The 23,203-nt window shown below is 39.1% G+C and overlaps 1 protein-coding gene across 3 annotated transcripts in view; it reads right to left on the bottom strand.

Annotated features, from left to right (window-relative positions):
* Positions 1-1,801: 1,801 nt before the first annotated feature.
* LOC125766345 (lachesin) overlaps positions 1,802-23,203 on the bottom strand; it is a 94,311-nt gene continuing 72,909 nt past the window's right edge. For all 3 annotated transcript variants that reach the window (XM_049432209.1, XM_049432206.1, XM_049432208.1), the window contains 8 exons: positions 21,725-21,932; positions 19,302-19,457; positions 19,099-19,227; positions 18,824-18,961; positions 10,376-10,540; positions 7,753-7,812; positions 6,382-6,453; positions 1,802-2,219 (listed from right to left, as the gene is read on the bottom strand). In XM_049432209.1, coding sequence (XP_049288166.1) covers positions 2,050-2,219; positions 6,382-6,453; positions 7,753-7,812; positions 10,376-10,540; positions 18,824-18,961; positions 19,099-19,227; positions 19,302-19,457; positions 21,725-21,932 — 1,098 coding nt within the window. In that variant the 3' untranslated portion in view covers positions 1,802-2,049. The remainder of the gene's footprint in view (positions 2,220-6,381; positions 6,454-7,752; positions 7,813-10,375; positions 10,541-18,823; positions 18,962-19,098; positions 19,228-19,301; positions 19,458-21,724; positions 21,933-23,203) is intronic.

The following is a 23,203-nucleotide window of genomic DNA, read 5'->3' on the forward strand; positions in this document are numbered from 1 at the left end:
GATGGAAATAGAGTGAGCCTTTAAAAATTACCCCATCATCTCGAACTTTCATCTCGTGTCGTCATGAACCACTCCACACGCGGTAAAATCGGTCGGTGTGGGTTTTGATCAACATCCATCATTTTGTACCGGGACGGTTTTCTGTCGCAATGACATACGAAATTAATTTTTGCTCGAGTGCGAGTGCAAAACGATGTTTAATCCAGCAATAAGATTTCTCTAAAAGGGCACCACTTGCACCAACATCTTCCTTGGTACGTGTGACATGAATGCAGTCGAAAGGTTGATTTAATTTGATTACACTCGATGGAAAATAGACAAGAGCTCTTACTTCTAAATATGAAGGATCGAACTCCATATAATGATGGACGTTTCGGAAGGTGAGCATACCGGAAAGGTTTTCTATAGGTCATTCTAGATTCAATCACTTACATCCATTGCATTGCAGAGATCCGGAACGAATTGACAAATAGAACATGGTTTGTTCCGAAAATACATTCGAAAACGTTGGTGCTAGCTCATTACAATTGTATGCACCATCATGCGCTACTAACGGTTTGTCAGCCACGCCGCGACCACAAAGAACCTTCAAAGTTTCGCGAAGTCGAACGGGTTCACTTTTGCAATATTCAAAATCATCATTCAATGTCGGCAACGCCTCTGTCAATCGAGTTCAACCGCAAGCTGCTTTAGCAAAACTCAATTTCATGCGTCATCAGCATTGTATTAGTTTTGCTCATAAATGTCAACCATCACGAATTGAAAGGCTGTAAAAGCAATCAAATAATCACCACCAAAAAACGGCTTGAAATGAAAACTAATGCTGCACGATCGTGGCAAAGAGGTCAAACAACGTACGATGGTAAAACTTTGTTAAGGGATGGTACGTTAATTTACGGATGTGTTTAGAATTCCAATTTTATATTTAAATAATACATTTATAACATCCTACAATTGAAGGAAAAATTAAGATTAAAATAGCAAAACAGTGAAAAAATAAACATTCGAATAAAAATGGTGTTGATTTTACAGGTTAAATATGTATCAAACATTAATTTCATTGTTCACATAGTAAAATAAACAGATAATTACTGTTAAAAATTGTAATCCTCGCAGATGACTAATTTAATTATAAAAGAATTTAAACTTTTTTTCAAAATAAATTCAAATTCAGAATAACCTTTTTATTAATGCTTCAAGTTTAAGTGACAAACTGATCATCTAGGTAAATCTTCAAAATTACTATATCCATCATCATCAATTTAAGAACATAATTATCACACTTTCATGCTAAATTTTAACTGATGCATTCGATGGCACTGTATTCTGCAACATTTGCTGCATTTGACGCAATGCATCTTACGCAGCGATCAAATTAACCCATCCGAACGTCATAACTCTCCCAAAGCTATGGAGATCTTTCATCTTCTACCATATTAATTTAAGCTTGCATAATGTATGTACAATAAATTCCAGTCGCTACGCCATTTTTAAACACAGTGGCGCTGCCACACAATGTTTGAATACTTTGTCGCAATTTCTTTCTCAATTGCTCGCAGCTAACAGCACGCGTGTCGGCTGTGCAGTATGCATCCATTGTAGCAGCCAATAACTTAAACTTAAATTTAACTATTTTAATTATAATCAACACTACGTCCATTCACACGCCGTTCGTAAATGTGACGGGCAGGAGGTGGATCCTACCCAACATTCACAAAACTACCGGTGACGGATACTGTTAAACGTACTTATACTTACATCTACCATTACCTACACGATACCACGTACCCTTTGTAAGGGGTTGTGTTTGTTTTTTTGCTTGGAATGTCCACTACGCAACCTTCATTCACCTTCCCGCGTTCCCGTCCTACGATTTGCAATCGGCGCGGAACATTTTTCGATTTTCGAGCTGTTTCGATTTTACTTGCATTCTGTTATGTCGCAATAAAAAAACGCAACCTTCTTTGCGCCATCTGCAAGGCCTACCGCAGGAAACGTACGACGATGAGTTGTTTGATGACGTGCCGTGGATGGAGTTGAGTTTCACTTTCATCTCTGCTGTCGATGATACTGATGGTGGGAAGCGAACGCCGACAGTAGCTGCAGCAGAACGAGAACACAGCAGTAGGTTGTTACCGTCCGGATACATGGTCCTGCGGTTGTTAAAGTTGTCGCTGCACCATTGTGAAACGCCCCAGGAGGATGCCGAATCGAAGGTCCTGGAATGAGCGAAAACATTGTTGGAGAAGCGTTAACAGGCAGCCACATTAACAGTTGGATGTTTGGAAGAAGATTAGACGAGGATGAATCGTTAATCGTATCGTGTTCGAACAGGTATCGTAAGGTGAGGATGCAATTAATTCTGACCGTGTTGCACATTTGCATCTCTTGCAACAATTTCGATAGCTCTACGGATTTTACTTGAATGTAGTACAGTATCACACCAGAGGAAACTACAGATAATCATAGGCCACATTGGTATTACATGAAGGGAATCAAACAAATTTGTACGTGTGTGTGTGTGTGTGTGTGTGTGTGTGTGTGTGTGTGGGGCATTATTTATACACCGATTGGAGATGAAGTTTCGAATTGCCCCGTAATCGATTCGCAGCTGCTGCCTCGTAAAGCTTGCGTGGTGCGGTGCATTGATAAATGTGCGAATAATTGAGGCACGCTCGAACATAATTAATTGTACTTTGCGAAACTGGTGTGTTCGTGTGTTTGGAGTATGGTGATACCAATCTGTAAGGGTGAAGTGGAATCACGTTCTGTTCAAAGACACAACGAAAAAAAAACCCCGTCTAAGCAACGACACGCTTCGCCGATCGGCCCCAGTGACCGTCAGGCAGTCCCAAAAACCAACCCTGTCAAAGCTGTCAAATGGGATTGGTCGATCCCGGCCCGAGCGAATCCTGAAGCTGTAATTAATTACCTTCCGGGGACAGTCGGACAAATAATGTGCACCCCGTGGCTGTCGAAGTTAGAGCTTCATTTTCTTCCACCCGCTTTTGCCGGAACCACTTGGTGTACTTTACCGGCCTAGTAAGGGCTTCAATTTTGGAGTAGTGCTTTGCGGGCTCATTCTCATTGAGGGAGCCACATTGGTTAGCGAACCAGCCATTTGTTAACAAGCTGCGAAACACAACCAAACCGGGATGAGTTTACAAAGATTTATTGAACCGCACTGCCACCTCGGGAGAGGGTTTTGCGCCGTTCGGGGATCGTCATTTTAAGGGTGAAAATCGGTGCATGATTTGCAATTATATGCCAGCTGGAGCTTAGCCCCGGGCAGGGAATGTACTACGGCTCCAGACAACGGTGCTACATTGTGCTAATTGGTGTTTTATGTTTTTGAGGATAATTGAATAGTCATAGTTTTCGGCCGGCTGGCTAACTAACGCCTGTGTGCACCACTACGGAAGGAGATTAATTATGATAGGGTGATAATCTGATTATCGGGTTAATTTATATCCACTATCCGAGGTGTTTATGATTGAGGTGATTGCTTAAGTGTTTTGAAAATCAATTAAAATATTACTGTGCCTTAGCGCACTATTCCGTTACGGTGCAGTATTAGGAAGTATTCTGGTTGTCTGCGTTCAGGAAGCATATCGCAACTCTTGGTTAGTTATGTAAAAGAAAGGGTTTTTTCGTATTCGTATAGTTTACAAAAACTTTGAACCATTTCTAAATGTTTAAAACAACTTATTAAGTAGAAATATAATTAGTCCCCAAGATACATGGTACCTCTTGTACGCGGATACGTAGTGATACAGGTTTTGGTATTTGACAGCCCAGTGTTAAGAGGTGAAGGCAGCCATAAAAGGCTCAAAACCTCAATAATTCCAATAAAAAAATGACAGTCGAGTGAAATTAGAGCACAAAATTTAAGAACATAAGTTAAAATTTGGATCATACTGTCGGCTAATTAAGACAAATATTTTTTTCCAAATTTGGTTGAATGTTTTTCTTCAAAAAGTCGCTGAAAAAGCGGAATACATGTAGGAATGATAATCGGTTTATTATTTTTGCGCTTTTTATAAGCTTCAAATTATAAGTTTGCTACAAAATTATGGCATATCACCTAACTAACATTATCATTCGTTCCCACATACATTAAGAGTAAAAATGCAAGTTAATCTCAGAATACCTGTATAGCTAATTTGGTCGGAAATTTCTAACATTATTTGTTATATAATTTTAAAATTTTATGTAAATATTCATATCTTTTTATGTCATTTTTTTATTCTGTCAATTAATCCACCATTTTGCCATTAATAGTATGCTTAACATAATTCAAATAACTTGAATAAATGTCACTTCACTTCCTTCCTAAAATCTCAAAAATGACATATTTAACGAATAGCTGGTATCCTTTTTATGTAGTTGATATTTTTTCGAAGATTTGAATAACAAATAAATAAACATTAAATTAACTATTAAAACAAAGTAACTTATTAAAGTTAGTTTTCCATAATATTTTCGTAATAATAACGTAATATATGGAACGTTAGTGCTAAGAAGCTAGCAAAACGGTGAAAAGCCGCAATAATTGCAAACATAAAATTATGTTAATAAAATATTTTGTTTTTATAAATTGAATATTAAAGACAACACGAAAATGCTGTATTGAAGTTATATGCTATCATAAAGAATCGAGCTTTTGAAATATAAATATTGTTATAAAGTTGATTTGAAAATGAAATGGTATAGCTGCTTTTGTTCAAAATCTGGAAACAATATAGCTGTTTCTGTGTTGTCTTCTTGGCTTAACGACCTTACAGGTCACGCCGGCCATTTCTGGCTTACTAGACTTATTTTACCACGTAGCCGGATAGTCAGTCCTTGCTACGGGGGAACGGTCCGGATGGGATTTGAACCCGGTCCGGCCGTGTGGACTGGCGCCGTTTATCACATGCACCACCGGACCGCCCCCGTTTCTGTGTTGTATACGTTTTATAAACTGACACAAGACATATAAAGCATATTTGGAACATGTTATCTAATATTTAAAAAAGGCGTTATTTCGCAATGATTCGCATTGGTTTTGAGTTGCGTGTTCAACGAATTCAATAACATTCCATACACAAAAACATTGTTTTTATTCCATTTTGCTCATCAATTTTGTTATTTTTTTATGTAATCCTTTTTCTCTCTCTCTCTCTCTCTCTCTCATAACAATGACAACTATCGCGTTGCACGGTGACGGCAACATCACGGCTATTATACGGCTTGTGTGAAAAATTCCCTACATGATTGTCTGCCTGCAGCATGGAAACACATGTGCAGCAGCGGGTTAGTGTTTTCACAATGAAGTGATAATTGACTCGTAAATTTCAACGGGATATTCCAAATTTCTAGCGCGGTTTGTTTTGTGGAAAAAATGAATGCAACCTGCCAGATGGTCAGTACCACGTACAGCAATCCATTACCCCATTACCATTCGTAAGTGAGTTTTTAGTTTTGCAACGCTTTTTTTTTAGTAACAAGAATTGACTGTTTGCCAAAAAACGTGACCGTTTGGTTTTGGATCAATTTACGTTTTCCCCAACCGTTATTTTTATTTCATTCGCTGTACTGGGCTACAGTCATGGCTGGGGGCCATATGTGTAGTTAGACGAATGATGGAAATTGTTTTGTTTTAGTACTCGCTTTACTCTACGTTAACTTTCCATTGCAATAGCACTCGATTTTGTGGTATTTAGAGGAAGATGGCAAGCATAGATGGTGGAAACCTGTTAGCAACAGGAGCAACCAATAACCTCAAATCGGAAAGAAATTGATTGTCGATGACCACACAGCAAAACGAGTCAGCCTACATGTACGCAAAACCGACAAGCGATTATTGATTTTTATGTCTATATTGTGTTCATGTTCGGCTTTTTTCCCCCGGCACAATTTAGATCTCGACGTGTTTATTTGTTTTTTTAATGTCTGTTTTTTTTAAATGGAACCATACATTCGCTGTTGTTACACTGTTCGAAGCAAAATGATATGCACACAAAATGGCCAGCAACCACAACCGAGCATGGTCGATACGATGGTTCACTGCATATGCTTCGGTTACGCTCGAAAACATAACGGAGCGTGATTAAGTGATAACGATGGTATGCATGTTATACCGCCACACATTGCAACTTGGTGATATGTACATTGGTTGCCTGTTCTGTGCCTTGATTAGATGAAAATATTGAATTGGAATGTATGGAGGAACAAATAAAAAAAAACACAGATAAAAATACACGCACAACACATTGTAGCAAATGATAAAAATATGTTAACAAAAGAATGTATCTTGATGATGGTTCTAATTATTTCCAACCACACGTTAATCGTACGGCTATGAAAGGTGAAAAAAGCATCCAAACTGGTCACACTCACCATTCTCCTTCCATTCTTCTACGCCATAATCGCCAACCATCATTGGATCATGTTTCTTGTTTGCTTTGCGTCCTGAAAATGGAGTAAAACAACAAAGCCAAAAATTTATTTTATGTAGTTACAATTTTATATATGGATTTTGCAAATGAAACATATTTACTATCAGTGCCAAAAATCTTTACAATGTTTCACGTGTAAAAAAAAAATCAAAATCATTTCACAACAAATGAAGTTATCGATAGTCTTAATTTTGCTTCAAGTTTCGTACGATAAGTAGTATACATCGAAATTTTGAACAACGAAACATATTTAATTGTTAAAAAAGCAAATTTGTTAAATTTTAATTTTGATGTTAATATTCCAATGTTCCTAATGTTTAATGTTCCTATTTCTGAAAGCTGTTGACTTCTGTTTTGCATCGAGCAAAGGGACTTTAAATTTATTCGATGGTTTTGCATTTGATGAAAGTATTTTGGAAATACAAATGAAAGAATTTTGCAATCCGAGCATAAATATACTGCAAATGTTGTCAGGATTGCTTTTTAATGCAAAGAAAAAACATATTTTTTTTTATCCTAAATCTAATACCTCCATTAAGATTTTATAGTATTCCGAAATCTTAACTTTGAAAAACTTATTTCTTTAGTTGCTTAGTTTAAAAAATGTTTTGCCTAGTTTATAGCTAATTAATTAATTAAATAGATACCAACATTGCTACCACAGGTTGCTAAACCTGATCGAAATATATATCAATTTCCAAAATCGATAGTTTGGTACTTGAAAACGATTCATAAATTCAAACTAGTGAGCCGAAAAATTGATTAATGAATATCTGAAATATTATTAAGAGCAAATCTTGAATAGTTAAAACAACAAATAAAAAACACCGATCAGCTCAAAAAACCGTGCGATTCTGCATTGGAAATTGATGTGGTGAAGTGCATTGACACAGAAACTCGGAGAAGGTTCATCACCGCTACGACGAGCTGTGGTTCCGAGCATGAGCAGACCAGGAGTGCAAAAGTAGCGAACACGAACGGAGGTAATGATGAGGAAAAGGATCCTCTTCATTCTTTATTCTTCTGCCTCATCGTGGATTCCACTTGTGGTCGAGCCAGCACACGGTGTACGGTTCGAAAGGACGAGAGAAAAATACATACACAAATAATACAAAACCGAAGGGCGACTAACGCAGTGCTGACGGAAGAAGTGCTCTCATGAATACGTTCAACTACGGCCGTTCTTATCGGTGGCTGGAAACAGCGACCGGGTAGCGCAGGGTATGCCACACCGCACAGGACTTACCGGCCATTCTCGGCGACGGCGGCCGGATGAAATGAAAATACATTTTAAAATTTACATTTAAATTACCTTTTGATCGATTGTTATAAAGTGATTCGGTTGTCAATATTGTCGTCGGGGCCGGTATTTCTGCATATAAATTAAAAAACCGAAAGCAAATGAAAGGCATCATTAGTTTGGTGGTCTAGTTGGTGAAAAAACGATGAACAATGGAATGAAAGGGATAGGAAAAAAGGAACAAGGCATTTGATTTTTTTTACGAGTGACGAATGAAAAGTTCGGGAAAATGTATCCTGTTGTTGTAAGCGTGATCAGTCGATCTATTGCGTAACCATTTTTTCTTCCCTTCTTTTACTTTTCACACTCTTTATATGTGACGATCGGTTTTCCATTGTTTCCCGGGTGAAAATGTCGTCTGTCCTTCTATCGTCATTGTCGCCGGCCATTGAATCGGTCGGTTGGGAGGAACACCTTTTCGACGCTGTGGTTGTGTGGTTTCGAGGATGATGATGTTTTCCTTTCCGGCACGGTCGATTGATCATCGTCGGTTGGCCAGCGGTGAGTGTTGATAGATGTTTCTAATTTTCACAAGCAATTGGCTTCACCTACTGGTGTTTGTTTGATGAACCATGAGGTTCGGTGAGATGGTGGTAGTGGCACAGCGGCATATCGGTAAATTGGTTTTTCACTCCCATCCAAACATTGGGTATGGGGTGTAAGGTGTCAAATGAAAAGTTGTTTGCGACACCGCTGGCTCTGAGTTGGATGTGAAGTGTTGTAAACATTTTATCATTCCATTATAAACAGAAAGTTATTTATATGCAATGTTTAGAAATATCAAGCTTATTTCTCGGTTCATATCCGATTAGCATTTCATAATTTAAAAAACAAAACGTTCTTCAAATGGATTGATTTTAACATGTTTTTATTTCCTATTCAAAAAATTCTTGTAGTTTAAATAACATTCTCTTATTATTTGCAACCATATCGCGAAGCTGGCTGTAACACGCAGATTCGAAAATATTCTTTTTGGTAAGCGAACAAACCACTTTTTTCTCACTTCAGAAATCAAAATTTGAAAAAGTATTCAATCGTCTAGAGTGTCTGTAATGTAGTTTTCGTTTTGTAAATATTTATCTTAAATGTATATAAATTAATCCGATCATCCATTACAAGATGAACAGTTTGGTGAAGACATATCTGCACTGGTTGCAATATTTTTAATAATCCAAATTGATTTTGTTTTTATTCATTTGTACAGTCAACAATACAAACGAAAGCCTCATCGTATCGAAGCGCACTTCAGTTCGCTGAACGGATAATAATTCGAAATGCATCGGGAAAGGTAAAATGAAATCATTAAACCACAGCACATTGTTGGTATGGTTCGAAGCTGAATGATGCAGTTGTGCCTTTCTTTCGTAGGTAAATTCTGCATAAAGTATTCCATTTCTATCAACGATGCTCACGCAATACATCCCAACAACAGCACCGGGGGGCAACCGATAGATACGCATCGGATTGGATTTATAATCCATCCACACCATCGTGGCCAGATCAGACACTCGTAAACGTAAATCCGCTGGCGGAAAAAAGTGGAAAATCACTTCCACACATACACACACAGATACAGCTCTTCTCACCAATTCTGCTTAGCCACGGTACAGTATTGGGATGTGCAGGATGGAATTCCATTAGCTCAGAAAACTCAATTACATACGGCTCGGAACCACCAGGTTCAGACCGCCAGCACTTCGCTAGCGGTGGTTCTGGTTGCAAATCACATCACAGCCCTGAGGTTACTGTGTATCGGCCTATACGCCGATCGATGGAAACCTTTACGATGCACAACATCCGCTAATTATGCAATGAAACAATGATACGCAGCGTTTATCCTTTTTCCTGCGCTTGCTCGCTTGTTCTCTTTTGGACGGAATCAAAAGTTTATCCCTTCCCATTTGCTCTCCACGTAGCAACCTTGATGATGTCCATGTGCGCAGCGTTATCGAATCCTTTGTCGTGTGAAGAACGCAGGAAAAACGTCGCACTTTGTTGGTTCGGTAAAATGCAGAACGCTATCCATCGTTTAGGTTGTGCAACTTTAACATTTCGCTTCTCATTCGTTCCCGACACATCATCAGCACCGTTTCATATCACGATCGTACATAAGCTTAGGGTTCGCTTTAGCGATGTTTGGACGTTCCATGTCCCGCAGGAAAAAAGGATTCCGTTCTCGAGCTCATGAAGCATACAGCGTTCAATATCGGGTATCTTATCCGCTCTTGACCCCGAACGGCTTCCTCAATGCAAAGAATTGAACTTGGTTCAAATTTTTGTTTTATACAGTGCATGAAAGTACATAATAGGTAACGGGAACCATCCTAAACCTTTCAATTTTTTTTGCTTCGCGTTCCGTCTAGCCGTTTTTCCTCCTGCCAGCGTTTGGAACGAAGCGCCACAGCATGCATTGATCGGTACCGAAGCACGCACTGCATCTAAGCTGCAAAACCCGACAACCATTGCACATCATGCGCTTCCGTATGGAACTCACAAACATGCTCAGCATGGTCTGTTTCGCCCTAAAGGTAACCAGGGATACGATAGAAAAAGTTGAATGGAAGTGGAAAAAGTGAACAGGAAGGATGAGGTAGTTAGGAATGGGATCATATCGGATCTCCGGAAGCTCAGTTACCGTCCAATTTGATTAGTCCGTCGGTTTCGCCTAATGAGTTTTTCGCCACGCATCGGTACGAGCCAAAATCCGCCAGTCCAACGTTGCGAATCTTCAGACTCATATACTTCGTGTAGCCGGTGTTACGGGACATCGTTTCGAACTTATCACCCGTACGGGAGGTATCTGCAAAATAGAATAGAATAGTATTGTATGATTAGAAAAAAAACACCTTAAGGTTATTTTTGGCAACGGCATGTACTCGGAAAGGTAATAATAAACATATGATTTCAACATTCAGAACATTTGCGCATCACATTTTACTAAAGCTAATCTCCTGCAGAGCTAACAACATTTCTCTTGTTTCTAGTCTTTATTGTAAAAGTATTCATGCTTTTTTTCGTACAGAACCCTTGCTTTAAGTGTGTTTTGGTGATTTCACATTATTTTTTCAAAATTTTAATGAAGTACCAGGCGCCTCCTTCATCACCGTTCATACAAGAATTCAAAAGTACCAGGCGCCTCCATGTAGTTTCAAGTTCGCTAAGAACAAACAATTTTCTTTTACGTAAGAAATATATTCTCCATATTTTAAGTATTTTACAAACTTACTGTGCAAGCATAAAATCGATCACGATGTGATAACTACGCACTATGTCAAATGAATTTTTAACAGCGTACAAGGCGCCTCCATTAACCACGAAATGCGCTTAAAACATTGCTTGTTGTTGTCAATTATTTTAACATTCAGATATTCGAATTTTCATTTTCTCTAATGACCATTTCAAATCTACTGCATACCCCTACCAATCATGCTTATCCTACCAGCATAACCATGTCATGCTAATGTGTTCATATTACTGGTCTAATTTTTGGAACGAGTTCGTTTAACGAGGTGTTGGACCAATTCCCAAGGAATTGGGTCAATACACAAAATGGTTTACAGTATATTGATAGAGTTTTGTGGTGGTGCGGTTCTGGTGAAAGGTTTTAATGTTGCAGTTATTTTTGTAAAATTGAAGAAAATTCTAAAATGAACAATTCTTAATGCGTACCAGATTCAAGTTGACTTCTCATTGTTCGTCATTGTTGAACTATCTAATCTTTTGTTTTTGTTTGTGTTAGTAAAAAAAACTCTACAATCTTTATCCGAAAAAGCATAATTGTTTGTGTTCATTTAAACATTTTTATATATACCACAAAACAAAAATAAATTTTAAAACATTGTGTTACTCATTATTCAATTTCTTGTTGAAAAAACAAAAACTTACCAAATGATATTTTCAAATTTCAGATATTTTTATCTACCATAATCTACCAAAAGTACATACATTAGTACAAAAACTTAACGCAACCTAACGAAGCCAATGAAGCGTGGATCTGTCCGTGACAGATACACGTTTGATGAAAATTGTTCCTAGCTTTTCGGTCTGTGGTACCAAGTGCCCACCATGATGACTTTTGACCGGTGTGCTAATTTAATTGTTTTATTAGCAAGTGCCATAATAAAACCCTCAACATGTCAGTCACAGTATGTGCGGTTGCAGCTCAGAGTGCTGTTGATCATTCCTATTTTGTTTTGTTTTTAGATCATATGTGCGATGCAACATGAGAACGTGCGGAATTGCTTTTATTTTGTACAAATGCAAACCGTTCCAATGTGGTTTGGAATCGTATGATACTTGACTTTCCGTTTTATGTTTTAAAAATTGTACTTCCGTGACAACTATCGAGAATAGGTTTGTGATGTACTTCAAAACTTTTATTGGGTATTAAATTACATTTATATAATTCAAAAAAGATGGAATGTGCATTTTATATTGCAGGTAAAATTCAAATGAAAGCATAAACAAGAGAAGTGTTGTCTCTTAGATAAGGAAAAAATTGAATAAATATATTCACATCTTAAAGCATATTCACTGTTACAAAGCTTTAAGCCAAGCAACAACCAGTTTCATTTTTGTATGTTAAATCGTTTCAGAAAATAGACATTCATGCCGTGTATGAACATTCCAGGAATAAGCTTAATATTGATGCAATCTTTTTGTGTGCGTCACCAGGTAAGGCTTTACTATGTTTGTCGCACGATTAGGCTATCTGAAAGGGTGAACGGTAGATATGCTGCAGGTACCATCAAACGAATCGATTCATATCGACGTTTGCCGCACCGTATCGTCTCAGCCTTTTCTCCAGAATTCGATTCAAAGGCTATCAATGCCAAGGCTATCGAGAGTAGATATATTCTTGCTTTTTCTTGCAGCTCCACCTTCAGAGCCATTGATAGCAGCATTTGGTTTTCCATTCTCCTTCCCCAAGATATGTATTTTTATCCATCGCATCTATCTCTCTTTTCATCTGAATACAGCCCAGTTGGAACATTCCCTTATAAAAACGGATCTGTTGGAAAGGTAGGAACGACACGAGTAGATAAAATGTAGATCTACAAACATGTGTTCTCGGCCCTGAGTTATGGTGGGCAATTTAGATTCGAATGAGTTGATATTGGAAATACGGAACCGGTCTGCTCCATTCCTTCACTTCCAAACGACGCTAACGAGCTGAAACGAACCGAGCCATAGAGACAACGTATCGCTGTTCTCCGCTGCAATCGAATCGATTCGTCGCACATCGTCGATTTTCGGTGTTCAGCCCAGCGCTTAGACCAATCGGCCAGTCGTAACCGAATGGCCAACACATGCACAACCGAAGGAACGACATGTTAGCGGACGTAATTGAGATCGTCCTTGTCGGTGTTTCCAGCATCCAGCTGGACGTGTTCCGGTTTTACTCGACCACCGGAATGTTCGTTTCACCGTGGCCAATGTGAACCTCCCACCGTCCCAGCATTAAATTGATTTAATTATAGCGAATGAAACGTTAACATAGATAATTCTGTTTCGATGAGTTTTACCCCGAGGTATGGCAGCAACAGACGGGCATAGCGGCAGGGTAAAGGTACAGGAAGGAAGGGGTGGATTGTTGTGCGGATTAATTTATCGCAGCATTACGCACCAAAAAGCGAACCTTCAAACCGGTGGTGTAACCCTTCCGCAGGAACCGACAGGTCGGCGAATAGTCTGCCCGATACTAGCAAATGTGAACAGCAAAACCGCAGGATCGGAAATGCTGCTACTACCACCACGGCCATTGACCGATTACTGCAGACAGTTGGGAGCTTATTCGGGCCACACCGGTGTATCGTTTTTGTAAGAGTTCAGTCTATCGATAGGCCAGATAGTTACACATCCGATCGAGTGCTAGATTCAGATCGGCGGGGTTTTGCGTTTGAAGCAGAAACACTGCAAAAGCACATCTAGCGTGGCTAAAAGGGTGACAGTTGCGGGTAATTTAATATGCATGCCATCGATCCTGTTCACCTAGGCTACGGTCGCATTATCATAACATAACCACAACCATAATGAGCCAGTTGCGAACAAGCGTTCGATTATCTGGCACGGGAAGTGAATTGTGGCCGAAGCGAAAGAGTGTTTGGGTCAATATTCGGCAGAAACAAATGAACCTAATGCTTCAACCGTTCGCTTAAATATATTACTCACATTTGAAAACAATCTAAAAAACGTTCTAGTAAGCTAACTGGTTATAGCTGGCTAACTTTATTTTACACTCTCACATGCAATGTTTATTTATCTCATTACTGCATTTTCCAGTTTAAACCTCCATTCTTAGAATAATAAATTCTTTATTATTTCGTGGAATAATGGGAGTGGAAAGGCGATTAAATTGAATTGAATTACTGTATCAAACGGTAATAAAAAATCACTTTGTGAATAATCACTATAACATGGAAAAATCCATGCCCCGATGACAGCAACAGTTTTTTCCACAAGCAAATTCAACAAGCGTGAATATGACTTTTCAAATAACTCTGGATCCAACGTTTCAAAGGTAAAATAAAAAGGTGAATTTGTGGAATATTTGCAATTAGTATTTACTACTGTATAACAAATGCTTGAAAACTTTTCTCGTTTTCCAATCAATAAATAGACAGTTAACGATGATTTTAACAATTCCAACTATGGCAGGAGTATCGAACAGCCACTTTTGCATGACAAAATTGCTGGAATTGCTCAACGAACTAAAAAAAATTTATCATTAAGAAGGCTTTGTTTTTTTTGTCCCCAGCTGATGTATATTCAATAAACCGTGAAACAAGTTAAATTGTTGTCTCTCATTAAAAATCTTATATCGATTCATTGCTGAAGTTTGCTCGATTATTTGATTCTTGATATTTAAGAATTCTAAGCAATGTATCATAGAACCCCAGGAAGTAAATACTTTAGATTAGGAGATTTTTTTAAATCATTAAAATGAAAAAGGAATTCGAGATTTATGTACGCTGTAGTAGTAACCTGTATTGGTGTTTACTTTCATAAGTAAAGAGTCACCTTAAAGTTTTATTTTCCAGAATTCAGTTTCATTTGCCTTAGTAGAATTGCTGAAATTCTATTGTAGAAGATGCGCTTTGGACCACGTCCAAATTCAACTAATCTGATCGTTGTCGATTCCAGAGAAAATTCCAATGTGATTAGCACTGGTGTTCGTACGTAAAATCGCTTGTCACCATTCCTGACAGTCCGTTAGTTACTAGTTTACAATAGCCAAAGAATCACCTTTATCCCGCTTACTGAAATATTGCTTCCGTGATGTGTTTATACTGAGGACGTTTTTTTCTTGTTCGCCATCCGTTTTTCTCGGTTCCGTTTTGATGCATCAAGCAGAAAATCGGTCAACCATCCTGCAAAACGATCACTTATTTCGCACATCGTAGGTTGGCTTTCGAACGTCTATTCGTCGACGTTACCGTTGTCGTTCGGGAAATCGTTGTGTTTTTCCGTTTTTCCATTGTACCACGTCCTGTTACAGCTCTCTGTAGAGTAAAGCAACAAACAGCTTTGTGCGCTACACTCACCCTCGCCGAAGTTTGTGCTTGTCCACGTTGGACGAGAAAAGGTGACTTTAGTCACGAACAAGCACGGTCACCGGTTCTTACTTATGGTAGTGCAGCAAAAAAAAAAGAACCAACCGGGCGATTGCTTTACCAGCACTGGCTCGCCTGTGTTTGGCCCTTTTCATGCCAGTGCACTGCGGTGCATAGGATCTCACACCCTTGTTCTTCCCAGTGCAACCGACAGCCGCTGCCATTGCAAGAGATTAGAATCCAGTTTAGTATGGACGAGACGCTTTTCGCGAGCACGTGTTTATGTGTGCGTCAATAGGTATTTATCCTACGCGAGCATTTGAGCGACGGAAAATGGTCCACCCCGTTTGGTGCAGCGGCATTTCTTCCGGAACGTGCACGTGGGAGAGCTGCAACATGATGTTTTTCCAGCGCTAGGATCCCGGTTTCCGGTTGCTGCATTTTCCAACCGACCCGATACACATGTGTATATTAGAAAACATTTTGCCATCAACAAGCCAAGGCAGCGTTGCAGTGGCGTGCGTACAAAAGGATACCATCTATTGGCGGTTATCTGATCCACTAACAGGACAACCTCCGTACAGAGGGACAAAAGGTTCAGGAACGGTGGAAAGAGATGTTTGGGAAATAGCGGGAACGGAGCATTACTTCCTCGAACTAACTCTTCATTTTCACAGCAACAGCATCCAACATCAACGCTATCGTGTGGGCAAATGACAGCAGATTGAAACTGACTCTGCTACTGGAATATCCTTCCGTTCCGGCGTGATCCTGCCAGGGGGTGAGATGAAAGATACCGACAGTTAACCGGGTAATGTGTGAAGCTTGGCTCCGTTATCATCGAGATTTATCTCTTTATCGAGCGCCTGATTGTGTGAAGAGCAGTGCAGTGGATGGGTGGATGGTTGGGTGGCAAAGGCTAACATATCTGCGGTATCTTTATTCGCCTCAATGGTCCTCTAAATAGGTTCATTTCCTGTTGAAAATGCCACACAGCCAGGATGTGCTGATAGGGGTTGATGATTTTCTCGGTGTGTATGTGAACGAGCGTGATTGTTGAAAGTAGCATTATAAAACATAGCTGAAGCCTGATAACATTTAGTTTCACATTTGCCGTTGCATAATGTATTTGTATTTGATTTTGTTGCATAAGGGTGAAACATTTCTATGCAAGAAACAATGAAATTTTAACAATATTGATTTCATGCTGACGTAACTATTTTAAAACGAGTTCTGGTGCTAAATTTTGTCTAAGTATTGTAACGGCTTTTTGACTTGTTGCCTGCGTCACGAAGGGCTAGTAAGAGTTTTATTTTCCCAGCTCATCATTTATATAAAAGGGGGAGAAATTCAAGTATTTATTTTAGGATATGTATTTCGTTCCGCAATTCACAACACGACTGACTTATATTCTAATCGCAGCTCCTTTTATACTGCTTTGTTCTGTCACGGATAGGCTTACAGGGCTGTCAAACCCAATGCTATTCTTACATTTATTATATTTTACCTCATTTGTTCCATTTTAAAATATTTGTATTTAACTGGTGACTGAACTGAAAATGTCAACTAATTGTGTGGACTAACCTTTAAAATTTAAAAATTTAACAAAAGCTTTAAAAGCAGCGGAAGAAGATTTCGAAGCTATTTTCAACAAACATTGCCTAATATTTCACGAGGATTGTCAAAAAAAGCTGTGGTTCATTTATTTAACTATTGATTAAGAATATTTTCAAATGAAAAAAGTTCAGACGCTAATGAGTGAATGGATATAAATACAAAATATTACATGAGATTTTTATTGGAATAACTTCTGCATTTTTTACTACTTAGTAAGTCACATATTGAAAAAGATAAAAAAAATCAAAATGAAGGGTTTTCTAAAATATATCATCGATTTTGGCAGAATGTTGCTATAATGGAATATTTGTTGCTTGAAACACAGCATTTCCGAATTATTTAATATTGCTTTTAAAGATAAAAACTAGTTGATACGACCTGGCCGTTCTTAAGAAACAAAAACAAAAAACAAATGACACAAATTAAATCGAAAAAAAATATTCTGTTCAGATCTATACAACAATTTATATAAATTTAAAGTCTTAGTCGAAACACAAATAGTTTACTGACTTTATTATAGCAATAATCTAGCTTAATCTTGCACGAGCGACACTCAAACACCATAAACACGAAAAGTCAATAACAGCAATAGAACAATTTCATCCGGTCACAAAAACCAACATACGATTGCACAAATTTTCTGCCCATCGATGAACATGTCGAACCGGACAGCACCATCGAACCTCTTCAATTTCCACAAAATTGGCTGTTAATGCCACTTGACAGGGCAAAGCGACACCATTTAGTGCTGGACCGGTGAAGCTACCGACGAAGAGCCGCCGGTAACGTAACGACGTCAGTCGCACGTTGCCGCACGTATCATCCGGCAGTGGAATGGAATTAGCACGAAAAAGCCCCCCAAAAAGTCGACAAGTATCCCTATCACTTAGTCTCAATTCAATTAATGTGAGGTGTGATGTGGTGCTCCGATCATTCGAAGGTGGAAAGAGTTTCCTTCGTGGCAGAAAAGGTGACACCACTACCAGCAAACGGATTCGGACTTCAAACGCATGGGCAGATAATTTATTTCGGTGTCCTTCCTGATTGGATTTGACTTCCTTTTTAAGCCAACCGAATCGATCCCATCACTGCACGACGTTTAGGTTTCTTATTCCCTTCTTTCTACTGCTGCGTACCGTAAAGGACACACATTTTGTGTTAAGATTGTATCCCTCTCTAGCGTACAGAAAACCAACGGAGGTTGTGTGGATGTGTTTGGCCGTGTATCTGACACTCGTTGCATGTCCTCTTCCGCCTGTCTACGCTTCATGGGAACTGGTTTTATTTATTCACTAGGAAACATTTTCACCCACCGGTAGGAGCTTGTCGTTGCCTCGAGGATCATTTTGGGATGTTGCTGTGTTTGTGTTTATCCTGCCGAGCAAAGGCAAACTGTCCATGTGTTTGATCTTGTCCACTTTTCCAACCAACGGTCGAAATCGGTGGTTGTGTTTTTCCCTGTTTGATTTTCTCCTTCCCGTTTATCTACGCCACCGTGTAACTAATTTACCGAATTAAGTTAAGTTTTATTGATTGCCCATTGATTAGTGTTAAACGATGAAAGTTAGCATCGTCAAGAACACGTCCAATGTGTGGGACAGCATTTGCTATTTATTCATGATAGGTTACGAAAATTTTCGGTAAATATAAATCCGAAGAAATTCGCAAAAATTTGTAAAAATTTCTTAACAAAAAACGAAAAACTATAGTATTCAATAGAACCCAGGATTGCGAGAATTTCCTTTTGAACTATCAAGAAAAAACGATTCTCATTAAGTATTACGAACCAGGTGTGTTTGATTTTGAAATGTATCCCTGTTGACATAACGCCTACACGTGTGACTTGCGAGTAAATTAATGCCAAGTTCAACGAAAAGGTTAACAGGAAAAGGGATGTTGTCATTGTCGCTTACCGGAAATTATCATATCACCACGCTCTGTCGTCCAGTAATTGATTGATGCTGGGTACGCCTCCGTGTGGCACTCGAGCACAACATCCTGTCCAACGTACGCACCCTCCAGCTGGTTCGGGATGGAAAGCATTGGTGGAACTGCATATAAACATATAGAAAGAAAAACATCAAAGGCTGTATCACATCACAATGTATAAGCTGATCGATATGAACCATAGTTTAAATAAGGTTTTCAGCGTAAACAATATAAGCTTCAGAGTCTTTTGGCTACTCACATTGTACCCTTAGTTGCACTCGTTTACTGATCGAGGGTGGTACTCCATTCGATGCAACACACAGGTAAGCGGCCATGTGAAGTCTGCTGACTTTGGTAATGTGTAGAATTTCACCATCAACGACATTTACTGGAATATCGAACAAAAACATTTATTCATAGTGCGCTTGAAGTCTATCGAAAGTTTAGATTAATATTTTATACCATTTTCGCCTCCTATGGCCATCTCGTCACCGTCCTCTCGTCGCCACATTACGTATGGTTCGGGAAATCCTTTCGCTTTGCAGTTCAGCGTTACGTTGGTACCTTCGCGCACCACCATGTCGTTGCTTGTCATCGATTCAATAATTGCCGGTGGTACTGAAATGCAAGAAATGGAAATAAAATATGAAATATTTGTATACAACAAGCAATTCTATAAAACACTAACAAAATTATAATAATCATATTGAGATCATGTACGATCATAACCTTGAAGCGAATGCATCCACCAACACAATAGACAAATAAGCCAAACGGTTGAAAGCAGGATGAAACATTAATTCGCACAATCCGGACATTATCTCGCCTGCACGTAAACAATGGCCGGTGGCGAAGCTTAATCGGGTGATGAAAATATTGAAATGCAACATTCCCAAGGCCGTGTGATGCATCCGCGGGAAAGCTCGCTTTCAATCCCTACCTTTATCTACAGCGACATCCGTCCCATCACGGTTTCTGCCCCCTTCAGGCACGTTGAACATAAACAAACATGCATCGTTACCGTTAATCGTTGGCCATCCTCCACCACGGGCCAGTTTGTTTGACCGGTGGCCAGTACAATAATGGTACGTGCATAATGTATCGCTGTATAAAGAGCTTTTTTTTCGAACACCATTTATGTGCGTTTTTTTGGGGTGTGTTTATTTCCTTCTCTTTGATACGGTATTATGGAGGTGGTGATAATCACATGAACGAAAACCCCCCCACAATCAGCACACCTTGCAGTGGCTAATCCTTCGCACCGTGTGTGACGTTTGTTTTGATGTCTGCCGAATGATGTTTGGCACCGTGTTGATGGTTGGTAGCAGTGCAGCTCATATGGCAGGACCGGTGACACGGTTGATATGTTTACGCGATAAATGCTGCACGCTTGCGGCAGATAAAGCTTAATCGCATTGCTGATGAATTGAATTTTCTGTTATGCTTTCGATACAATGGATGGGGAGAAAGCAGCAAAAACTGAACATTCAATCGCTGTTATCTTGATGCTGGTGGCAAAATGCAAATTGCTATCTGATCCCACCGGTTTGTTGGCACTCAATTTACATTTCCGAGTCGATTAGTGTGTGATAGGCAATATTTGTGCAATAAAACATAAAGTGATTGTTCGCTTGTGGCCGGTAGCGATAGATAAATAAACAAAGCTCTGTATAGTTCGGGTCACGTTGCCAGGAAAATTGTAAATTCAATAGAGAAATGCTTTCCGAAAAAAACATTCATTTCAAGGATATGGAACAGTAACATTTATCTAACATTTCAAGAAACAAAACCCGGAGAGGGAGGTGGGAGGTTTTGAAGGATTTATCAATTTCGTGTAAAACCCAATCATGTACAATTGGACTCTAATTGATCCTGTGTTTTGCAAATCTTCTCCTCATAGGGCTTGGAATTTCTCGGAACGAAACATTTTCGTCGTAATCTTCAATCAAGGAAATGAAGCAGTTAAAGAGCTTTTAAAGAGAAATTTTGTATTTCTTGTTTATCGCGAAAGCAAAAATTTGCCACAGATTTACACATTTTCAGTTTCCTAGAAGATTTGTTCTTGAAAGCAACTTCCGAGAAAGGTTTGATTTTGATGTAGCATTCAAGTTATGCTAAATTTATTATTAAAATATTCATTCGAAGAAAAAAGACAAATTCAAGCAATATCAATTCAAGAAATTATCTTGATGTAAGCGCAAAAAGCAATAATCGTTTTATTAAATTTAATTCTTTTCTCTCGAACAGATATAGTTTATTCAAATTCGATAAACTGAAAACCAATTGTTATATTGAATTGGGAATATTTTTGCAAGAAAGTTAAGAAATTGAAAAATATATGAAATTATCCAAACAGTAAAAAAGTACTGTTAATAAACAAAGTAATTTTGACTAATTATAAACGGGCCCGATATGATAAATGCTACTTAACTAGACATTATTTGTAATAAATTTAAACCAGATTTTATTTGTAAACAATTATCAATCACAAATAAATCAATAATGTACTTAAAGTACTGATAAATAGTGCCAAGAGTTTATAAAAATTCCAAATCAATCTGCAGAAATCTCAAAAAAAATTTGCTAATTGTGTTAAATTGTGTTTTTTTTTGTGTATTGATTTGAAATGTTACCAAATATTTCTTTAATTTTTAGCTTTCAACTAATAAAATTAAAACATTTCTATTTTTAACGCATCATCATATTCGACTTATGTCAACGAACTTATAGAGCCTTCCTGATAAGATATATTAACATCGTGACTATCAGTAATTGGTAATCATAGCTAACCTAAATTGAATTATTAACTCCAAACGACAGTGCTGGCTGTTAATAAAGGTGACACTATCCTTCACAATCGGCACGACAAACATACGGTAACTTACCTACAACCTGCAGGTAGCCCTTGCGAGATCTCATAGGATCGGTGTTCACCTGGCACATGTACCAGCCCCGGTCACTTTCTTCCACCTCCCGGATGTGCAGATACCAGGACCGGTGATCGTTATAGGTGAGGCTAATGCGTGGGTTCTGCGTTATCACGTTGTGGTGAATCGAGAGGATGGTTTGCGTGTCCACTCGCACCCATGCGACCTGCAATAAAACGTTCCAAAGCGAAGCAGAGAAAGAAAAGAAAATACACTGAATAAATATGGCTCTACTAACTGGCGGGTTACGGCGCGTTGGAATATGATACGTTAGGTGCAGCCCTTGAAACATCGATGAGTTTGTCGATGTCACAGCTTGATTCGAAACCCGCCAGGCAGTACTGTATGTGGGCTCCACTATTCGTACGTCGACCTGGGACTCTCCCTTCTGTTGGAGAGCAGGTCGTGTTGTCGTAATAAATAACAAATTGAATAATAATATAAATTGCTTAATTCAAACTTTGCCACTGTATGAATAATGAATTTTAGAAATTGAATAAATCTCTATGTTTGTTGTGTACAACACAACCAGGTTTTGCTGTGTGGATGTGGAGCCCGAAGGTTCGCGCGGAAGGGTCCTGTGACATCGACGTGGAAAGTGCAAATGAAATTACCACCAATCGACAACGGCGAACCGAGCAAGAAAAGGTGCTCCCGGTGTATGGAGTCGCCCGAGTCGAGGTCGTAAAAAGCCCCGTTCCCCCATCCAAGAAGGTAGCTCCCAAAACGGGACACGGCCCGTGCTACGAAGGAACAAAACCACGTATATTTTACCGAAAATGGTGCAGCACCCGTACGAACTGTCGTCTTGACGTGGGCGAAGAGAAATGGGAATCTGATGAGCAGTTTGCTTGCCAGGTCCGCAGCTGTAACTGCTTCTTAACGGCAGTGTAGCAGTGTGCCAGCACGTTTCGCTCACAGCATAATGTCCCACCCGTCCAACATTTCTGGCAGGTCATTTCGAGTTTTGGGCAAAGATGCTTACCGCTTTCGTGGTGAACTGCTTCGTCGCAAGCATCAGCGAGGACGGAAACGACACCGTGGACCAAATCCAATTGACGCCTCATTAACCTGTCTGCCGCGACCGTGACAGCTGAGGTACAGTCGGGCGCAGGCTCCGTTTCGTTGCAGGTCATCGTCTTCGTTAGGCTAACGAAAACGGGGTAAAAACTTTGCCAAATAGAGAGAGAAACTTACCATCCAGATGTGGCAAATGAGGTGATGGAGAAAAACGGGAAAATTGCAAATGTCGATTCGCACCGAAATGGCGAAAGTCGTCCATGTCTTACAAAAGATTTATAAGGTGCCCATTATTCGAGTTAGTTTTACAGCGCTGCTGCTTTGCTGTTTGCTTACATTCAGGTTCTTAAGGTACGTTTTACAGACCACAAACACAGGTAAAAAGGATGGATTTCTATCGAAAGATTTTATTTGTTT

The sequence above is a fragment of the Anopheles funestus genome, chromosome 2RL, assembly GCF_943734845.2.
Source record: "Anopheles funestus chromosome 2RL, idAnoFuneDA-416_04, whole genome shotgun sequence".
NCBI lineage: Eukaryota > Metazoa > Arthropoda > Insecta > Diptera > Culicidae > Anopheles > Anopheles funestus.